Genomic DNA, 19,191 nt, shown 5'->3' with positions numbered 1-19,191 from the left:
CTTGAAATAACATAACGGAAATTGACAGCCTGGTTTTAAATTACACACTGATGCACAGTCTGAAATATATAGCCTTAATTTACAGTATCACCTTCTAATGGACTTCATGCAAAGTGGGCCATCTCATCAACCCCACTGGTGTTCAGCCAAGGAGGTCTACTTACTGTATCATTGTGTTCAGCTCATTGTAGAGGAACCATGACAAAATTCTTGTTTCGCGTCGGAACACTATTCATGAGCGACCGTGAGGGAAACATGGCGGCGGCCATGGTGCAGCTCTCTTGTTTGTACCGAGGAATGATAGCGGTCAGGGCGACGGGCATCAGACCGGGTATTCCTGGCCTGGTACCGCAACAATTTAGAGCCTTTTCGGTGAAGAAGCCGGAACCAGAGCTGGATGAAAATCCATATTATAGTAAATATGAAGAGAAGATACGGAAGCTTCGAAGGTAGCTAACCCTGCTAAACTGGCTAACATTAGCAACCAAGATGAGTTGTAGGCTCCATCAACAACAACATTGTGATTTAACAGGATTTCTGTTCTTTTAACCTGCTCTTTGGGTCTAAATCACTCTGTTCTTCAAACCAAAGAATGTCTAAATAATTGACTAAATTATGTTGAATGATGAACTGTGTAAACTGAAAACCATCATTTGACATTGCTCAAAACCAAGATGCATGCAGGTAGTTCCAGATGTAGAATTTAAGTCCACTGTTCTTTGCAGACAATCCCTACTTCAAGCAGGTCAAATTGTGGTCATGTTGTGCTTCTGAACTTTTCGAACACCACCATTTGATTTGATTGATCGATTGCTGAATACCCAGGTTCTTTCTTGCTTATGGCTTTGTAACCCATGGTCAGGTCATTACATGTGCCATAGCTGAGGGGTACAGGTTTGGAGAATTAAAATATGTAGATCCAGAATCCATCTGAAGATTCGGGGTAAAAAAAATGCACACTATGTGGACGCGCTCACAACACACACACACACACACACACACACACACACACACACACACACACACACACACACACACACACACACACACACACACACACACACCGAGCACAGCTCTTGGTCAACAGACTCCACACACACACACACACACACACACACACTCACACACACACAGACCACAGCTCTTGGTCAACAGACTCATTGCCAGTGATAAGATGTGTCTAACTGTTATGTGGCAAACAGAACACTTGATGGTTGGCTGGGGATCAAACAGTAATTTCCCTCAATCAAATACAAATCGATTAACATCATTTCCTGTAGTGTGATTTTCTGGATTTTCTATTTGTATTCTATCTCTGCATGCTAGAATAAACCTACCATTTTTTTTCCTTTTTGGTGTGCAAATCAACAAGGGATAAAATACTCATTTCCACCATTGTATATCTAGGGTAACAGCCATGTGCTGATTGAATGCATATTAAATGTTTCCCTTTTATTGCCAGTGCCAAACCGCAAGAGTTTAATGCCAGACTGGAGAAACGGGCCGAGAGGAAGCCAGAACCAATGGGACATTCAAAACAAGCCGAATTCGTGAAACACATGGAAGATGAGGTACACAGAGTATTTGAGTACATGGGTTGTTATGGGTAAGCTCTAGGGGGGCGTTGAGAAGGATACAGCTGAGAGGGGCGGTGCTTAGTTGCCATTGGGAACCATTAGTCCATTTATTTTTTTAATACTAAGGGGGGGGCATTGTCAGTCTTATGATGCTGTCAAGGGTGCATTTGGAGGCTTAGGATGAGGTCCAGGCGGCATTCGTTCAAAAAAGGTTGAGAACCACTGCTTTAGGGGATGGAGCGTTTCATTGTTTTGTCATTGTCTGCCGTGTTCACAGGCAGAGAGACAGAGGAAATTGAAGGGAGATTCTGCCGGCTTCACCAAGGATAAGGTAGGCGAAATTGAGTCATCCGTTCTATGGCTTCAGTCCTGTACCAAGAGAATGAAGCTGACATAATTGTATAGCAACAATAATAAAACAACATTGCATGGCATGAAGACATTAATGTTTTTTTTGTAAATATTAACACAGAATTCTGTGCAGAATTCTGTGCTGGAAAGCTTTGCCTTGCATTTTGTTCATCAGTCTTGTGCGCTAAAAAAAACCTGACACAAGGTATTCAGATGCATGCCTCGCGATATTGACAAACCCACGGGTGGGCGATCTTCCGAACTTTAAGTACTTTAACCCATTGATGCCTGGCCCTGGCCCTGGCACCTGGCCCTGGCACCTGGAGCTGCATTACGCAACATTCAGGCTCATGAGATTTGAGACAACTATTAAAAATCTCTGTTTGTTTGAGATGAATGAACACATTCTAGTGAAAGATGAGGATCTTGGCGTTTAAATGCAACTTAGTGCATATTTTTATGTGCTTCAGAAGCTGTGATATTTAGGTTTTTATAGGCTGAGGGCAACTTTTCATAAAAAGGGCTCAGGCATTCAGCACCCTTTTTTGCAGGTGCCTTAGGCGTCAATGGGTTAAGGAACATGGCGTGTCCCCGGCCTAAGGCCTTATGAGACTTGCGAGTCATTTGAAAATAAATTTAATAAATGTTTGATTTTAAAAGTTAGTCATTAATAATATCTGTGTATATGCTTTTTTTACAGACTCTTTCATCCATTCTCAACCTTGAAATGGTTACAGACATGTCTGCAGAAGAAATAGGAAAAGTAATTATTTCAGTCTCACTCACTTTTCACCATGTAGAATATGTGTATTAAAACACACACACGCACATGCAGAACTGAATGTCAGACATTTAGCCATTCATCAGTATTACCCTCTTACCTCCCAACACCACACTTCTTTTACTCCCTGTCGTCAGTCTGCCTCGAGATCAACCCAGCAAAGTCAGATTTATATTGGGAATTTAACATTCAGCATAAGTGATCTGTCTGATCTATGTTTCAGAGTTGACATGTCACAACAAGTCATATTTTTTAGATATCACGTATGTGTATTTTGAATGTTAAATGAACTTCCAATATAAAGCTGGCTTTACCAGGTTGACAATGATGCACAAGGATGCGAGTTTGGTGAAGCGATTTGCACCCAGTACCTCTATGCGTGTGCCTTCAAATAAATCTTCAAAACTCACCTGTTCAGGTTGTCCAACTACAGATACCCTGACTTCTTTTAGTCATTGGGTTTAGTACAATGCATTGTCAAGTGACATACAGTGATGCAGTAAAGAGTAGTGAAGGGTAGGAACAAATGGAATGCTGTATTATTTCCGGTCAGTAGAGCCTGTATTTGCTTTGATGTGTCCTTTGTTGTTTTGTTCCTTCATTTCCTCCGGGAGTAATCAAATATTAACTTTACTCACTTGTCTTCACAGCTCTGGATGCAATATTTTTCAACAAAGGATACCATAAGTGCAGTGATTCCAGTAGGTCTTGTCACATTGACTATCGCAGTTCAAATTAATTTTAAAGCCGTTTGCAATGCATCATACCAACACATTTGTCCATCGTGTGTTTCTTTCAGAGGGCAGCATTTGAACTGATACATGGGCGGGCCAAAACTTGCCCAACTGTAAGTCTCTCTATTCTTTTTTACCTGTTGGTTTATGATTTCTTAATACAATTTTGTCCCCTTTCTCATGCCGTCTTTTTAGGTTGGCCTGTAATTGAGGTATAACAATGTCATCACTGTGTTATCCCCACAAAGCTTTTTAACTACAAAACATGGAAATGGTGGTAGATGTGACAATGTGATGTATTATTACTATCTCTCCTACTGTATCTCTGCTGTATATAGGCCTGCAAGTTTAATATCACTTTAAAGTAATGTACTCCATGACAGAGCTTGTTTAAGTGAAAGAAAAGTGAAATGCCTCACCCGTGCAAGGGGGTAGCCCTCAGTGGCGCCCCATGGGGAGCAGTGCGGTGGGACGGTACCATGCTCAGGGTATCTCAGTCATGGAGGAGGATGGGGGAGAGCACTGGTTGATTACTCCCCCCACCAACCTGGCGGGTCGGGAGTCGAACCGGCAACCTCTGGGATGCAAGTCTGACGCCCTAACCGCTCACCCATGACTGCCCATGCCCATTTTAGGGAAGTGGTCTCAAGGTCAGAGGGTTGCTCTCTTTTCTCTCCCTACTACTCCATCCATGGCTGAAGTGCCCTTGAGCAAGGCACCTGACCCAACATTGCTCCAGGGACTGTAACTAATGCCCTGTAAATAACCAAGTCATGTTGGTTAAAAGCGTCAGCAAAGTGTAATGTAATGTTATCGAGACTCTGCAAGTGTTGGCCAAATTGCCTTGTAAAGCCATCTCTCAGAAAGCAGCCTGTGTGATACATATGTGTATGATATGCCTCTGCATACTATCCAAGTTGAAGTTGACTGCAATACATACATGACTGGAACACATACAAGCAACTGAGGTAGTGGATGATTAGGTTCCATTGTTTTATGTTGGGAAGCGATTGGGAGGCGGAAAATGATGAAAAGTCCGCGACACTAAGCTCTCGTTGCTCTTTTTTTAATGTGACGTTTCAGGCAGCATGCCCTTCATCAGACAATACAAATACAGTCAAACACCCTGTTTAAATACCCATGATCCCACAGGTGGTTCAACCCCCACCCAGGTGATCCCCATTGACATCAATCACCTGGATAAAGTGACGTGTGCAATATTAACCCCTTGATTCAGTACTCTAACTACTAAGGTGGAAAATGATGACCTAGAGAAACAGTGAGAGCAGAAAGGTGATCTCTGCTCAACTTTATGGTAATGAGGAGCAGTGGTAAACAATGACTTCAGTTGAAAGGATGAGACGTTTGAAGAGGGCAAGTAGTGACACAAACATTTATACATGGGTGTATATGAAAATGTGAAGCAGTGTATCATGTTAATTATTCTTCCATGCTATTAGCAAATTAAGAACTCATTAGATTTTAAATGTAATGTCTCGCCAAGTAACATTCAGGACATGCCCGCAAAGTAAAGCTAGTGGTTTGAAAGTGGTTACTGTAATAACCACATCCATGTGTTATTGCTGCCCGATTGGAAAGCCTTGAATTTTATTGTCTCTGAATCCTAGGAAAATTTGTATCAGAGAGAAAGTATCAGAGAAGGGCTGACTGACTGAGTGGACTGTGCAGTGTTCACTTGTGTGCTGAGGAGTGCTGTGTCACAATGACAATGGGAGTTGGACAGGGTTCCCACGGGTCATGGAATTTCTGGAATATCATGGAATTTCATAAAAGTTTTACAGTCATGGAAAGTCATGGAATTTGAAAATGTTGAATGCACAGTCATGGAATATCATGGAATTTTCTTAACAGCTGTTTAGAAGAAAAACCTTTTTGTTTGGTGTATAACATAGTTTCTTACTGATTATACTACAGCGCTTTGCCAGAGACGGTTCGGTTTCGCACTGTAATGTGCAACATTCTAGAATGCAATGAGCCCACTGAACTCTGGCTGTGGCTCGGCATCGTCTCGAGGGGTGAAGAAGTTTTTACACTTTTTAAAAAAACGAAATTCTGAAAGTCATGGAAATTCTGTTTTTCGGTCAAGTCATGGAAAATCATGGAATTTTATATCTGAATTAGAGTGGGAACCCTGGTTGGAGTTTCCCATTTAGGCTTTCCCTTCACCTCATCCTCTGCGAAGACATTGTTAGTCCAATGACATTTGCTATTGATGGTTGAATTATGTACAATTCTGCCCCCCCCACCTCTCTCTCTCTCTCTCTCTCTCTCTGCAGTTCCTGTATGCTGTGCCACAGCAAGAAGGATATGAATTTTTCGTCGGCCAGTGGGCTGGGAACGAGCTTCATTTCAGCTCTCTAATTAATGTGCAGGTATGTCTCCCTAGTTAAATTTCCATATCTGTACTTCAACCAGGATTTCCGCTCCCACTTTTTTTTGCGTAACATTTCGGGTGAAAACCCTTCTTCAGGAGTAAACCCTTCTTCAGGAGTAAACCCTTCTACACCCAAAAATGTAAGGCAAAAAATAGTGGGAGCAGAAAAGTCCTGTTTGACTTTTTTTCATTTATATCTGCCTGTCTGACCTGCGTATGCCAGGGCTATATGCCTTGATGCATCTGTACTAGGGAAGAGGCCGATCCGATAATGTATTGGTATTGGGTTCCAATATCAACAGAATTCAAAGATTGTATCAGATCTGAATTTTCCCAAAATGTCCAATCAGGCCCGTTTCTAGGATTTTGGGGGCCCTAGGCAAAGGGGTTGTCGGGGGCCCTAGGTTTTTTTTTTTTTTGTAAGGGGGGGCATTACCTGACAGGGTAGCCACGGCGCCAGAACTTCTGTTTCGGGTTTCGGAGGGGCCAGGCAATTTTTGGATGGCACTTCAGTCATTGTCACATAGCCTACCATTACAACACAATGTCACAAAAAAACAATAGAAATCTAATGGAACAAACAAAAAGTCACCTTATAGACAGTGTTGTGGCAGGGCAACACATGCATGAAGGGCAATGAATGCATAAAGAGCAAGCATACACCAGCATTTCCTGTGAGGAAATGCAATCTAGTATGATAACTAGTCCCTACAGTTCATTTTATGAAACTTTATGAAGAAAGACCTTTCTTCATAAATCTCCATTCAGTAGGCCTAGGCTCCGCTCATGAAGTAGGCTAATTGAATGTTCAGTTTAACCTGGCCTGTCTCACATGAGAGTATGCCTATATGGCCCAATCAGATTTTTTGACCCTACCACGAAAATCATGATCTGCATTGCCAATCACAAATAAAGAAAGGTCTAATCTTTCCAACCACTTTTAAAATCTAACCAAGGGTGCTCCATTTGTGCAAAACAAACTATTGACTCATATAACAATAGGCCTAGTCCAGAAACTCAAGGCTGAAAAACGAATGAGCAGGCACAGTGGGGGGTTTGGGGGGATGTGATATTGGTAGCAAGAATTCTAACCAAGCCAGGGGGGGTCTCCCCGACGAGATTTTTTTTCGTATTGCATCCACCACGCATTTGAAAATACAATCCAAAGTTGTTAGTAATACCGCAGCACACACAAATAGGCTACTCTGTAGCGACCAAGGATCACTGAACAACCACCTACGTTACTCCGTGGTTGACAGCTGTGTCAATTATAGGGGACCAATACCCCGGTGCCCTTACCTTGAGTTGTCTTGACCGCAGAATGTATCCCAACCTCTCACTGTAATCCACAAGTTTCCAGAATCATGGTCCCAAATTCCAATGTGTAATCCATATAATAGCAAGAAAGTGGGCTACAATGTAGCTATCCCAGCGCACTTGTGTGACTCGTGTTATCCGAAATATCGGTCATATGCATATGCATATGCACATTGTTCATTCGTTTCTTCTTGCGTTTGTCCACATTCAAAACAGTTCCGTGTTGAAAAAAGGTGCGTTATTGAACAATCGACGTCTGCCCAGTGCTTGTTGCAGCACATGGATAATGCTTCACAGATGTTTTTGAAAACATAACCCTGTAGCCTAAATTAAGCATCTCGCTGTCTGTGCGATGTCAACTGGCCTGGGACAGTTTGGTTGCAGTACAGAGAGTAGCCTAATATGTCGCCTTCAAGATTAACTTTTATTTTAAAAGCAACTGTCTTGAGCCAGAAATGTAATATAAACTGGCGTCTGCGCAACATCCAGTGAGAGATTATGTAGCTTCATCTTCAGTTTGTATTTGCGCTGGATTTGACGGTTGAACAAATTGGAAGAGGGGGCCCCCTCGAGATGGGGGTACTTTGACTACATTTGTCGTTGCACCTTTTGGCAATTGACATTTTCACGTCGCTGTCGCTGATGCAAACCTATTGGAAGGGGGGCCCCCTCGAGCAGGCGGCATTAGGGAGGCGCTGTTGCTTCCCTCGCAGCAGAGCCCTTCATAAAGATGGCATTGCCTTATTATAAAGCTATTTCAAATCGTCGTTGCTGTTGGGTCCATAACCTGTCGTCCTTGGGGGCCCCACCTTCTCGGGGGCCCTAGGCAACTGCCTACATTGCGTACCTTAACGCAACGGGCCTGTGTCCAATACTGACCTTGAGGTGTAATGTCAATTTGAAATCATTATGCATATTTGTTTTCAGGATTGGATTATTACTTTTTTACTTGCGACTTGGTTTCCTATTCTTCTGACTTCCTTTTCTGACCATATAGCCTACTTGGGCCTACCTCGAGTTGACACACATGCATATAGTGTAAGTGGTTTTAGTATCGGAAGAGAAACAAATGTGCATGATGGGTGCATCCCTAATCTGTACCCTGCTGTTCCAGACTCATGGTGAGACTGCTCCCAGTCAGTTGATCCTCTACCACTACACAGACCTAATGGAAGACAAGGGGATCGTCCTCATGACTGCAGAATTGGATACTAAATTTGTCGTAAGTCCAATCACATTTGTCCAGATCTTCATGACCATATAGCCATTAGGTTATGACTGGCCGACTGAAACTCAGATAAAAACCAACAACAAAAGTCAACAGCAAAACATGACAAATCAGTGAATGGGGGAGGGATAAGGGAAGAGGGTTTACAATGACACATTACAGGGAGATTACCAATCAAACTTTAGTGGTTGGCAGGGCATGATTAGTCAAAAAAGTCATTATAAGCAACACTTATGGAGTCACATTAACACTAGATTCAAATCCTGTAAAAGTGGTGATCTCAACACCACCACCACCCACCCCTGCAAAACACAGCCTTCCGACTTGGTAAAACCAGATGGACATTTAGAGTTCACCACTCCCACCTGTAATTAGTTCTCAATTCAGCAGTTGCAGACCCTCCACACGAAATTAGTATGAGGGCTTGGTAAGAGCAGGCTAACATCAATATGTATTTAACCAACTTTTACACAAACACTGACGAATTCAATTGTCTTTTCAGGGTGTTCATCAATCCCAGTGTTTGGCCAATCAGGTGCAGCTGTTTTATGGTTCCCAGCGACAGGAGACCTTCCAATTGGTGGAGACCTTCAACCACAAACCTTCCGATTTCAAGCACATGTCTGTGATTGCGGAACTGGAGCAAAGTGGCATCGGGTCGAGCACGTTGACCTAAATGGACACTGAACAGAGACTGTTCTTCTTTGAGGAAGAATAAAGTGTGGATGGTGGATGACTGAGTGTTCGATGGTTTTGAACTTTTAGGCTCACTGAAAAGAGGTTAATGGTTTTGAAAGTCATGTTGGACTGATTTGTTCTGAGTGCAGTATTGTAATAAATTCTACAGATAACACAACTGTAAACATGCTATCCTGAAGTAGCTGCACTCATCCTGGATTTAATATCTCCCGTTAGCCAAGTCAATTTCATTTCATTCATCAGATCAGATCCTCACCAGCCTGAAAGGTGTCTTGAGTCTGAGGACACTCAACCATTACATTACTATTTGGAAACATTGTCTTTCATGTTGTGATCAGTGTCTCTTGAACCTGAGGTGGGTGTGAGCTGTGCTTTTTGAAAATTGCCCAGCCCTGCAATATGTCGAGTGTTGTTCTCTTGCAACATCACACTAATAAAGTAGCCTACTGTAATATTAACCCTTTTGTCTCATGTACTGTGAATCTCGGTTGGAAGAATGATGATGTTTCACATGGTCATATAGGTATTTTTGTGGTAATGTAGTGTCACATGGGGGCTGTTCTGTTTCTGGTCAGTCCGAGGGTGTCATTCAAAAATATTCAAATTATCTTGGAAGCAGTCAGACTGCAATATTGCCTTGAATAACTGCATTTTGTGCTTGGCGCCACCTCGTGCGTGGAAGGTGCCCACGAGCCCACAGTACTGTATAGAAGCCGTTCAACCGAGTAGCACAGAAAATGCTTCTGGAGACATCTGTATAAGCGCCATTAGAGCCGTTAATTGCCATCGCTTGTGCTTGAGTCAGACCGGTCCGGGCGCACTGATACATTTCTGGAGGGCAACTGTACAGTAGCAGCCGGTGGTAACATCGGGTAGTTAAAGATCGCCCGCGCCAGTTGTACGACCACCTTTGCACAAAGGTAAGGAAATTCATGCACGTTGTGCTTTGCCCATGTAATGACCAATTAAACAATATTTTCACGAGCAGCTGATTATACGGGCGTGCGTAATATGCCATTGCGGTGTAAATCGGCGAGGCCATTCGTTTCCTCCAACTCATTGTACTGTTTTGGTATATTTGGCCTGGGTTTGTGTTGATTATGTGCAACACTGTCTGACTGATATGAGGTTTTTTTGTGGGAATCTTTGCTTTTGCTTAATCGACTCTTGGAATGGCGTAAATTCCTGGGTGTACAGGTAGATTGCGTGATATATTGAGTGTATTGGCAGAAAACGGATCGATTAAGATGTTGTATTGCCTTAAGGTGTTCACATTCTGTAGGCCGTGTCTGTTCTCCCCACGATTATTTGGGAGAATATATCAAAATTCCAACACTAACGCGCAATGTATCCACAGATGGCAAAAGCAGACCAACGTTTTGGGCAGAGAGATGGATCGGACCAGAACTTTGACTATATGTTCAAACTGCTCATCATTGGAAATAGCAGTGTTGGAAAAACCAGCTTTCTGTTCAGATACGCCGATGACACATTCAACAACTCCTTCGTCAGCACTGTGGGTATTGATTTTAAGGTGAAAACCGTGTACAGGAACGAGAAAAGGGTCAAGCTTCAGATCTGGGTGAGTTTAAGCTGTTTTATGTAGTTGCGTTTATTTTTTTCACCCATCATCACGGGTGCGTCTAAGCTCCAGAAGTCGGACACACCTCACGCGCAATTTACGCAGCATCATTTTTTCGTATGCGAGGTAGACCGCCAATTTTGAGATGTTTGTATAGTTCTCCCCAGCATGCAACAAAATCCCTTAATGCCAGTGAATAATAAACTGCCGTATCAGTGAACGAGCAGAACCATTTTCCTTACGAAAGGAGGATGGCGCAAACCCAACCATCGCTTGCGGGCTCCTCCTGCCGCCTCCTGCGCTTTGCATCATCGACAGCAGCGGTTGTCATGGAAGCAATACTCGCTACTGCTTGCGGACAAAGTGATGCTCTGAACCAATAGTAGTGTCCCCACAGGGCAAAGGGGCCGTGCGTTTATGTTGCACACAAGGCCGGAGATTTTGAGTGCTACACGCACTGACATGTATAGAACATCTAGGCTTCACCATGTCTATACATGTCATAACATTTCGGTGGCTACACAGCCTCAGATTCAACAGTTCATATGGTTGTGAAGGAAAATGTGATTCTGACAGTCATATTTAGGAAGCACTAGGCCTAGGCTACTGTTGCCAATGATATGGTGTAATGTAGCCGAGACAAGGAAACAGGCATATGGGCAGCAAATGGTTTTATGCAGGGGTTTGCACTAAAATGTGTAAAATCTTAAATCCGTGATCTGTCATCTTTCTTTTAACATCAACCAATCCACTTATTCTTTTTGTCTTCTTCTTTGTGACTCATGAAGGCATGAAGGAACCGATGGGTTGAATAGCAGTGTTTTCACTAGCAGTGTTATCACTAGACTGGTACATTTATTAGACTGTGTCTAAATAGCTTTTGTTGTTTGCTTGTTGTAAAATTTGTAAATATTTTGTTATAAATGTTAAGAAATGTATTTGAAATGTACAGCACTGAATGTATAGTATTATTGTTGCTGTAGTATTAGTTTTAGTGAAGGGGGAGAATGTTCAGGAATGGTGGTTTCAGATGCTTTAATCAAAACACCAAAGGCATTGCACTAACACGGGTTCCTCCTCCCCCCCTCCCCCATGTGACACCATATGGTAGGGTGTAGCTGTCAGATCCACTCACATCCTTGTTAATGACTGCCATGGCAGTTTGCATCGACACATTCATCCTTTTCCATGCTGACGTGTGGTTGGGAGGTTGGCTTGATCTGAGGCACGGCAAAAGCAAAAACACTAAAACGTCAGAATTAGAACGCTATAACAATAGAACAGTAAATGTTCCAATTACTATGACTGCTGCTCAGTGGTGTAGTGGGGATTTTAAAAGTGGGGGCACGCGATTTTTAACGTTATCAAATACTTAGGCAAGTTATCATGTCAAACCCGCCAACTGTCCTTATACCGTCATTGCTTCTCCGTTTTAATCAGTTTGGTCAATCACCTGCAATACTGCTACGTGATCATTCCTTTTTGTATTCAAACATGGCCAGAAGATTTTTTTAAAACCTGACTTTAGGAGAAGTGGGTGGACTGCGTACCCCCGCGTACCACGCCCACTACACCTCTGCTGCTGCTCCACCCACCCAGAAAACATTGTCATATTCACCAATGACAGGACGGTGTGGGGATGACAATGGGGAAACGAGGAGGCCTACAGAGGCGCTGAATCTTGGAGAGTAGTGTGCAATCAACAACTTGACCCGTAAAATTTCACAGGGAACTTTTTGAGCAATTGTTGCCGAGCAACGACATGATTGGCTCCTAATTTTCAGATAAAATGAAGAAAACGTGTCTACTGCTCATCCAAGTTCTCCTGATAAAAATGTATCCAAATAAAATCTTAAGGCATCGTTGCCCAAAAGTGTCAACACCTTAGGACAAACAAACTCATGCAGCTTCGGGTGCAACTGAGCTGACCCTGCTCCCTGTACATCAGTGGAGAACCTATTGCCAGGGGGCCATTTACGGCCCGTGAGGCCGTCTTATCCAGCCCTGAATATACTTGTTATTTTAATGTTATGCAGTTTCACATGAAATATAACACGTTTTGTAAAGCAGTCTTAGAAATTACATTTGCAATACAATTCAATTATATTGTCAGATGACATAGCGAAAGTGGGGTCTGTTGTAAAGGTGGCCACCTTCAATATAGGCCTTAAGTGCAGGGGGAAATGCTAGTTTGTGTTCAAAGTACAGCCCTTTGAGGACTTTATAAAATTTGACGTGGCCCTTTGAATGACAAAGGTTCCCCACCCCTGGTGTAGAGCAAATGGAGTCAGTGAAATAGGCGTCCACTCTGCTGGCCTCTTCTGGTCAATCACCTCTGGCAAAGGCGCAGCTGTGGCTCCACTAACCGAGGCAGCTCAGGAAGGAGCAATTAAACACAAGCCTGCTGGTGACATACTAGTCCCCCATTGAGTCAGAGATCCATCAGTGATTTATAGAACTTGCTGTTGACCTATGCTGTGTCAGTGTTACACTGTGTATTGTCATGTTATTGTCAGGTCGTACAGTAAACACTATGGCACTTCAACCTAGCACACACACATACTACACTTAGCATGCATAGCAAAGGTGGACAGCTCAAATGTCACTGCATGTTACTTAACATTTCACCGTATTTCATCTATGAATGTGTGACGTGAGTTCAAAAGCATGTATTTGTGTTTCCCCAGGACACAGCAGGGCAGGAGAGATACAGGACAATCACCACAGCGTACTACAGGGGAGCCATGGGCTTCATCCTCATGTATGACATCACTAACGAAGAGTCCTTCAATGCAGTCCAGGACTGGTGAGTAGCTGCACTCGGTACTCGACAACTCCAGTGGACAATACTGTGAAATATCTTGTACATCAGTGGAAAAACGCTGAAGTGGATCCATTTTTGTGTCAATTAATCAGTTGGGCACATTGGATGACTATTGAAAATAGTGATCTATATATTTATTGGTTTATAACAAATGTATAGTGTATGTTGTAGAAGTAAACTAGCAGGCATAGATGTCCTGTGTTACTACTATGGAGGTTATTTCATTGTCTAACCTACAGTTGTACCCAAATAAGTAACAAGGGCTCGCTGTGCCCTAATGGTTAGGGAGGTGGTCTTAAGATCAGAGGGTTGCAAGTTTGAATCCCACCCTTACCTCCATATGGCTGAAGTACCCTTGAACAAGGCACCTAACCTTACATTGCTCCAGGGACTGTAACCAATACCCTTTTAAACAACTGCAAGTTACTTTGGATAAAAGCATCAGCTAAGTGTAATGTAATGTAACACATGCATTACTAAAAGACTGTAGAAATATCCAACCATAGATACCATCTACACCAGTGATTCTCAAACTATGGGCCGGGGCCCACTGGCGGGCCCTGAAGGTATTCCAAGTGGGCCTTGGAATCATTTTCTAAAAATGATAATCATATTTTGGTGTGTGTTGCTGTTGATTTATTTGAGTTTCATGCTCCAAACATTTTAGACAATTTTGAGTGGGCCCCAAGTTGAAAAAGGTTGAGAACCCCTGATCTACACTATATCTGGTATGCTAAAGGATTTCTTGTGCATGGGTTGTATATTACTCTGAATAATTTTGGTTAAGTTCTTAAGGGTTGTTGTTATCCAGAAAGACAAAATGTATGTACCTAAATCCAAATTCAACAGAATACATTTTGTAATATACAGTATGACATTGTGTATGAAGATGATTCCTCTTTTTAACTCAAGGGTTACATTCACAATGATGAATATAGACATTTTGTTTTAGTAATGTTGCCAGGGAAGCCAGATAGCACATGTTGTATGTTTTCACAGCTTCCTCTATTTTTCTTCAGGGCAACACAGATTAAAACATATTCATGGGATAATGCCCAAGTTATCCTAGTTGGTAACAAGTGTGATATGGACGATGAGAGAGTGGTCCCCCCAGAAAAGGGCAAACACTTGGCTGAACAACTTGGTATGTGCTGGCTTTTTACACATTATTGCATTATTGATGGTTGTGATTAAACAAGATAGAGTAATTCATTTTAGTCATTTATTTTCAAAATGTACAGTATGCTTCCCATTCACAAATTTGATTTTTTTCATGGATATGTAATAATAAACTAACATGTACTGATCTAATAAAATCACAGCAAGCTTTGTAACCAAATATATCTATGTCTGGTAATTGAAAATGTCAGACAATGTGAAGATCCACCTATTCATGTATGAAAAGTGTACATTTCTAAGTCATAATGGATACTATATTGGTGGTGGTGGTATATAGCCTGACAAGCCCACCCATCTCTACTACTTCCATTCGTAGCTGATGGAAGTAGTAGAGGTCGGGCTCGTCAAGCTACATTAAATCATTACTTTTGTGAATGGGCAGCATGCATTCTGGAAATAAACTACTCTACTCTACTCTACTTTAAGCAGCTCACATGAGTTTCTTTAAGTTAAAAACAGTAGGTCTATGAGGATTCTCATTCATCCATTTAATGGCAGTCTAAGGAGCTCTGTTGTAAGCAAATAGTTCTTCAGTTCTGTCCTGCTGACGGGGAACCATGCATTACTAGAGTGTACGTTATATCACTGGTCATTTGGTGAAGTCAAGTCAAGTTTTTTTTACTTGTCCCCTAGGGAAAATTGACTTAAAATCAGACACACGTCACACAGGTTTAAAGACATGACTGACACAAAATAAGGCCCTAATCATTATATACAACACAAAAACAACAACATGTAGCACAATATTACAACTATACAGATAGACAGGGACGAAGATAAGAATAATACAATTGCATTTCCTCAGAGGAGATGCCAGAGTATGCTTGTTATTCATGCTATTCATGCATATTGTAACACCAACACATACAATGACAAGACACACATTGTGCTGGACGAAAACACACCATCACAGGCCAAAAGGCATTTTAGTGTCTTTTTCCAGTGTGCGAACTTGCTTTCACCTTGAACTGTTCCATTCGAGTCCACGCAACTCACGTCTCATGTCTCACATCTTGAGCGCAACAATGTCTCGTCCCGGCATTGCCAAAATTCTGCTGTACACTGACACTTTTGATAATTGCTCCAAAAACTAATGCATAGACGCAGCAGAGTCTGAAGACGTTCCAGACAAAATTTCATGAAAATCTGTCAAAAATTGTGGGAGGAGTAGCCTTTTTCATGAAAAGAAGGAAGGTCCGCACACTGTTGCTGCTCCAGGTTTATTAACACAACGTTTCGACCATGCAGTCTGGTCTTCGTCAGGTGTATGTGTAGTAGCCTTTTTCAATTTAAACAAAACTCTATGTAATGGGATGTCACATCTTAAAGGGACAGTTTGGTCAATTTCAACATGCAGTTGTATTGCTCACGCTACCCTTGACTTGTCAGTACCTGGTGATGCCACATTTTTCGGCTCAGCCCTTTCCGAGATATGAGCAATTCTAATGGGGGCAGCGTTTGTTTACATTTTTAAAAAATGAAACATAGGCCAACTCCAAATATTTTCCCAAAAGGTACTGCTGTTTGCTAGTTGTCTGCTGATGTTTTATAACCTTTTGGATGTTTTTGGGAATAAATAAAAATGTTTTTTTGAAATGTAAACAAAGAGCTGCCCCCATTACAATGACCAGGATCTCGAAAACGGTTGAAGAAGAAGAAAAAAAAATCTCAGGCACTGACAAGTCCAGGGTAGTGTGAGCATTACAACTGCATGTTGAAATTGACCAAACTGTCCCTTTAACCAGCGTGGATATTCTCAGAGTGCTTTTCTTCATTGTTGTCTGCAGGGTTTGAGTACTATGAGGCCAGTGCGAAAGAGAACATCAATGTCCGGCAGGTGTTCGAACGGCTGGTCGACATCATCTGTGTGAAAATGTCAGAACGAGTGGACACTGACCCGGCCATGGTCACTGGCACCAAGACCACCCGGCTCACCGACAAGCCTCCACAGCTACCTCAGAACTGCTGCTGAGCACTACCTCTTGTTATTAAAGGGGCATTCTGGACCATATCAACATGCAGTTGTGTTGTTCCTGCTACGTTTGACTAACAGTACCCGTTCAGCCTTTTCCAAGATCCTGGTAGTTCTAATTGGAGCATGGTTTGCTTTTTTTTTTTCTTAATCATAGAAGTTTCTACTACACAGAGGCTGCAGCTGGTTTTAATGAGTTAAAATGGCCAGGATCTCTGAAAGGCTGAACAAAACAAATGCTATGTAATCAAGTACGGACAAGTCAAGTGTGGTGTAGCGTGAGCAATACAACTGCATGTTAAAAAAATTGGCCGGACTTCTCCTTTATCCTGACTCTTGCCAGATGAGTGTGCATCTCAGTGGAATGCCATGTGGAGTATGGAACTCCAGTCATCTGACGGGTCTCAGATTAACCTCCTTGTGTACAACCTCTCCTTCTTGTGCAGCCCCCTCCCTCTCTATTTCATCTTCGTTGTTCACGTTGACACAGGGTACAATTAATTTCTCCAAACTTTTAGCCCTTCCTCTGTCCTCTGTCCTCATTGTCAACTTGGTTAAAGTCCGTTTTATATTAGGTATTCATTTAACGTTCAAACTACAAACATGATACATCTGGAGATAAAACAAAGCCTTGCAGCACATGAGGAAATGTGTCTGTTTCAAAGTTGGTTTGACAACAAGTGTTATTTTTCAGATATTGCATTTGTATTTGAAATATTACATGCATGTCCAAAATAGAACTGACTTTAGCCAAGTCACCAAGGAGGACAGAGGAAAGGGCTCAAGTTGAGAAATGATTGCACCCTCAATCTTAGACTGCACATGAGATGCCTGCCTTGCTCACCTTTGACCCCAAGTCTAACCCCAGGGGCCGGTTCAACGCTGGGTGGACTGCTGAAGCACAATACAGCTCCTCTCTCTGGAGAGAAGTCACTGCCACTGCATAAGAAGTAATTACGCACACATTACAGTGGAATTTATGAACATCATTATTACAAGACTAGCTGAATCCAAACTGAATTAACACATAGGCAAGAATTGAAATGATCGTGTGCTCAATTGAGCTTTTGATATATGATATTTTAAGCATAATACACATTATTGTGGCACTGTCTATTTAAGTCATAGAAATGATGTTTAGTCTAAGCACAAACTGCAAAATGGAGTATATGATTTGCAGTTATACTGGTCATATCTCCTGTGTTCAAGACGTTTCATGTGCTGTGCCATTAATATTCAGTGATAGGCACATGTTTTTCACTTCACTGGTTCAATAAGTGTTTTACGATTTTTGAACACTTTGCAAATAATGTTGTATATGATCAGTCTTGTAATAGTAATGTTAAATAGTTGCGTGAATCAGTTTGATCTACTACTTATATAAAAGTGTCTCACTGAGAAATTAGCGCACTGTATTTGTAAAAGCATCATATTGAATGTAGCAGAGTGTCATCACAATGAGGAAATGTACGTTTCACTCTACTGAAGCTATTTTATTAGAGCAGTTACTAACAGATTGAATTTTTCATTGTGGTGAGGGTAGGGTGTGTCTGTAGGCTGTTTGTTGATTTCCACTTACTACAAAATTGTCAACTGCCTCTCATAACCCAAGCACATCATGCAACCTTTGTGTGACTTCATAGCTGAATACCTTAACCAACAGTTATATTATTATAACAACAACAGTTGCTCTGTCTGATGCTGTGATTGTTTATAAGTGAATTTTGAAATTACATATTTTCGATCTAAATATTCTATTATGATGGATGTACCTAGGTAGATTTTTATTTTTATGCTGTTGCAATGAATAAACTGTATGTAAGTCTAGGGTATTGTAGCACCATAAATGGACATGAAGTGATTATAAAATCAGTGTGAATGTTTGTACATTCAAGTGCAATTTGCGGAAATAAAAAGCACATCTCGTTGAAATGTTGTGTTTTGATTCATAGGCTACACCTACCAGTGGGTTTCTACAAATAATTCTCTGTAAAAGACGGCAAAATTCGTATGCATCATAACATAATAGGTGGGCCTACACGTCAGTCTATACTATACACTGTGACGTGTAGGCCTACCTATTATATTATATTATTATATTATATTATATTATATTATATTATATTATATTATATTATATTATATTATATACCATAGGCTATTTAATTGGCCTACTCGATAGAGCCGTGATAACAGGCCACTTACAATAACCACAGGTTTGGAAAACACTTAAAGGTGGTTGTGCAGGTTAAGATTCAAAATAATTTTCACCATTTTCTTGTTAGGAGTACACAATTTTAAACTATTATCCATCGTATTTGATTTGGTGGGGACCACAAAACATAGGCCTAATGTTATATGAAATAGTGGCAGAGTTTCTATTGCCTGTCAGAGGGGGGAGTCCCCAATGTGATATCACTAAATTCTGTTTAAAAAATACAGTAATACATGTACTCTAACACCATTTCAGGGAAATTTGCAATGATATAGGCATACATATTAGTCACCAGTTATGTTTAACCTGCACAACTACCTTTAGCTTGTGTTGGATG

At 41.6% G+C, this 19,191-nt stretch overlaps 2 protein-coding genes across 2 annotated transcripts; both read left to right on the top strand.

Moving 5' to 3' along the window:
- The first annotated feature begins 194 nt into the window (after positions 1 to 194).
- Positions 195 to 9,540, top strand: atpaf1 (ATP synthase mitochondrial F1 complex assembly factor 1). Its single transcript, XM_063200959.1, has 9 exons — positions 195 to 449; positions 1,463 to 1,571; positions 1,855 to 1,908; positions 2,629 to 2,691; positions 3,360 to 3,410; positions 3,509 to 3,556; positions 5,741 to 5,836; positions 8,270 to 8,377; positions 8,886 to 9,540. The coding sequence occupies exons 1-9, from the start codon at positions 199 to 201 to the stop codon at positions 9,057 to 9,059; spliced, it is 954 nt and encodes a 317-aa protein (XP_063057029.1). The 5' UTR covers positions 195 to 198; the 3' UTR covers positions 9,060 to 9,540.
- Positions 9,541 to 10,310: 770 nt separating this feature from the next.
- rab3b (RAB3B, member RAS oncogene family) lies at positions 10,311 to 16,800 on the top strand. The gene is made up of 4 exons (XM_063200120.1): positions 10,311 to 10,664; positions 13,352 to 13,470; positions 14,508 to 14,632; positions 16,455 to 16,800. The coding sequence occupies exons 1-4, from the start codon at positions 10,428 to 10,430 to the stop codon at positions 16,637 to 16,639; spliced, it is 666 nt and encodes a 221-aa protein (XP_063056190.1). The 5' UTR covers positions 10,311 to 10,427; the 3' UTR covers positions 16,640 to 16,800.
- The last annotated feature ends 2,391 nt before the right edge of the window (positions 16,801 to 19,191 follow it).

Source organism: Engraulis encrasicolus, chromosome 6, assembly GCF_034702125.1.
Source record: "Engraulis encrasicolus isolate BLACKSEA-1 chromosome 6, IST_EnEncr_1.0, whole genome shotgun sequence".
Taxonomy (NCBI): domain Eukaryota; kingdom Metazoa; phylum Chordata; class Actinopteri; order Clupeiformes; family Engraulidae; genus Engraulis; species Engraulis encrasicolus.
Note: the sequence above shows the minus strand (reverse complement) of the source record. Positions and strands in the feature narration are given on the sequence as shown.

Coding starts and splice junctions, on each gene's coding strand:
- atpaf1 (XM_063200959.1), top strand. CDS start 199: ATGACAAAATTCTTGTTTCGCGTCGGAACACTATTCATGAGCGACCGT. Junction 3,411..3,508: donor CCATAAGTGCAGTGATTCCA/GTAGGTCTTGTC, acceptor TGTTTCTTTCAG/AGGGCAGCATTTGAACTGAT. Junction 5,837..8,269: donor GCTCTCTAATTAATGTGCAG/GTATGTCTCCCT, acceptor CTGCTGTTCCAG/ACTCATGGTGAGACTGCTCC.
- rab3b (XM_063200120.1), top strand. CDS start 10,428: ATGTATCCACAGATGGCAAAAGCAGACCAACGTTTTGGGCAGAGAGAT. Junction 13,471..14,507: donor TTCAATGCAGTCCAGGACTG/GTGAGTAGCTGC, acceptor ATTTTTCTTCAG/GGCAACACAGATTAAAACAT. Junction 14,633..16,454: donor ACACTTGGCTGAACAACTTG/GTATGTGCTGGC, acceptor TGTTGTCTGCAG/GGTTTGAGTACTATGAGGCC.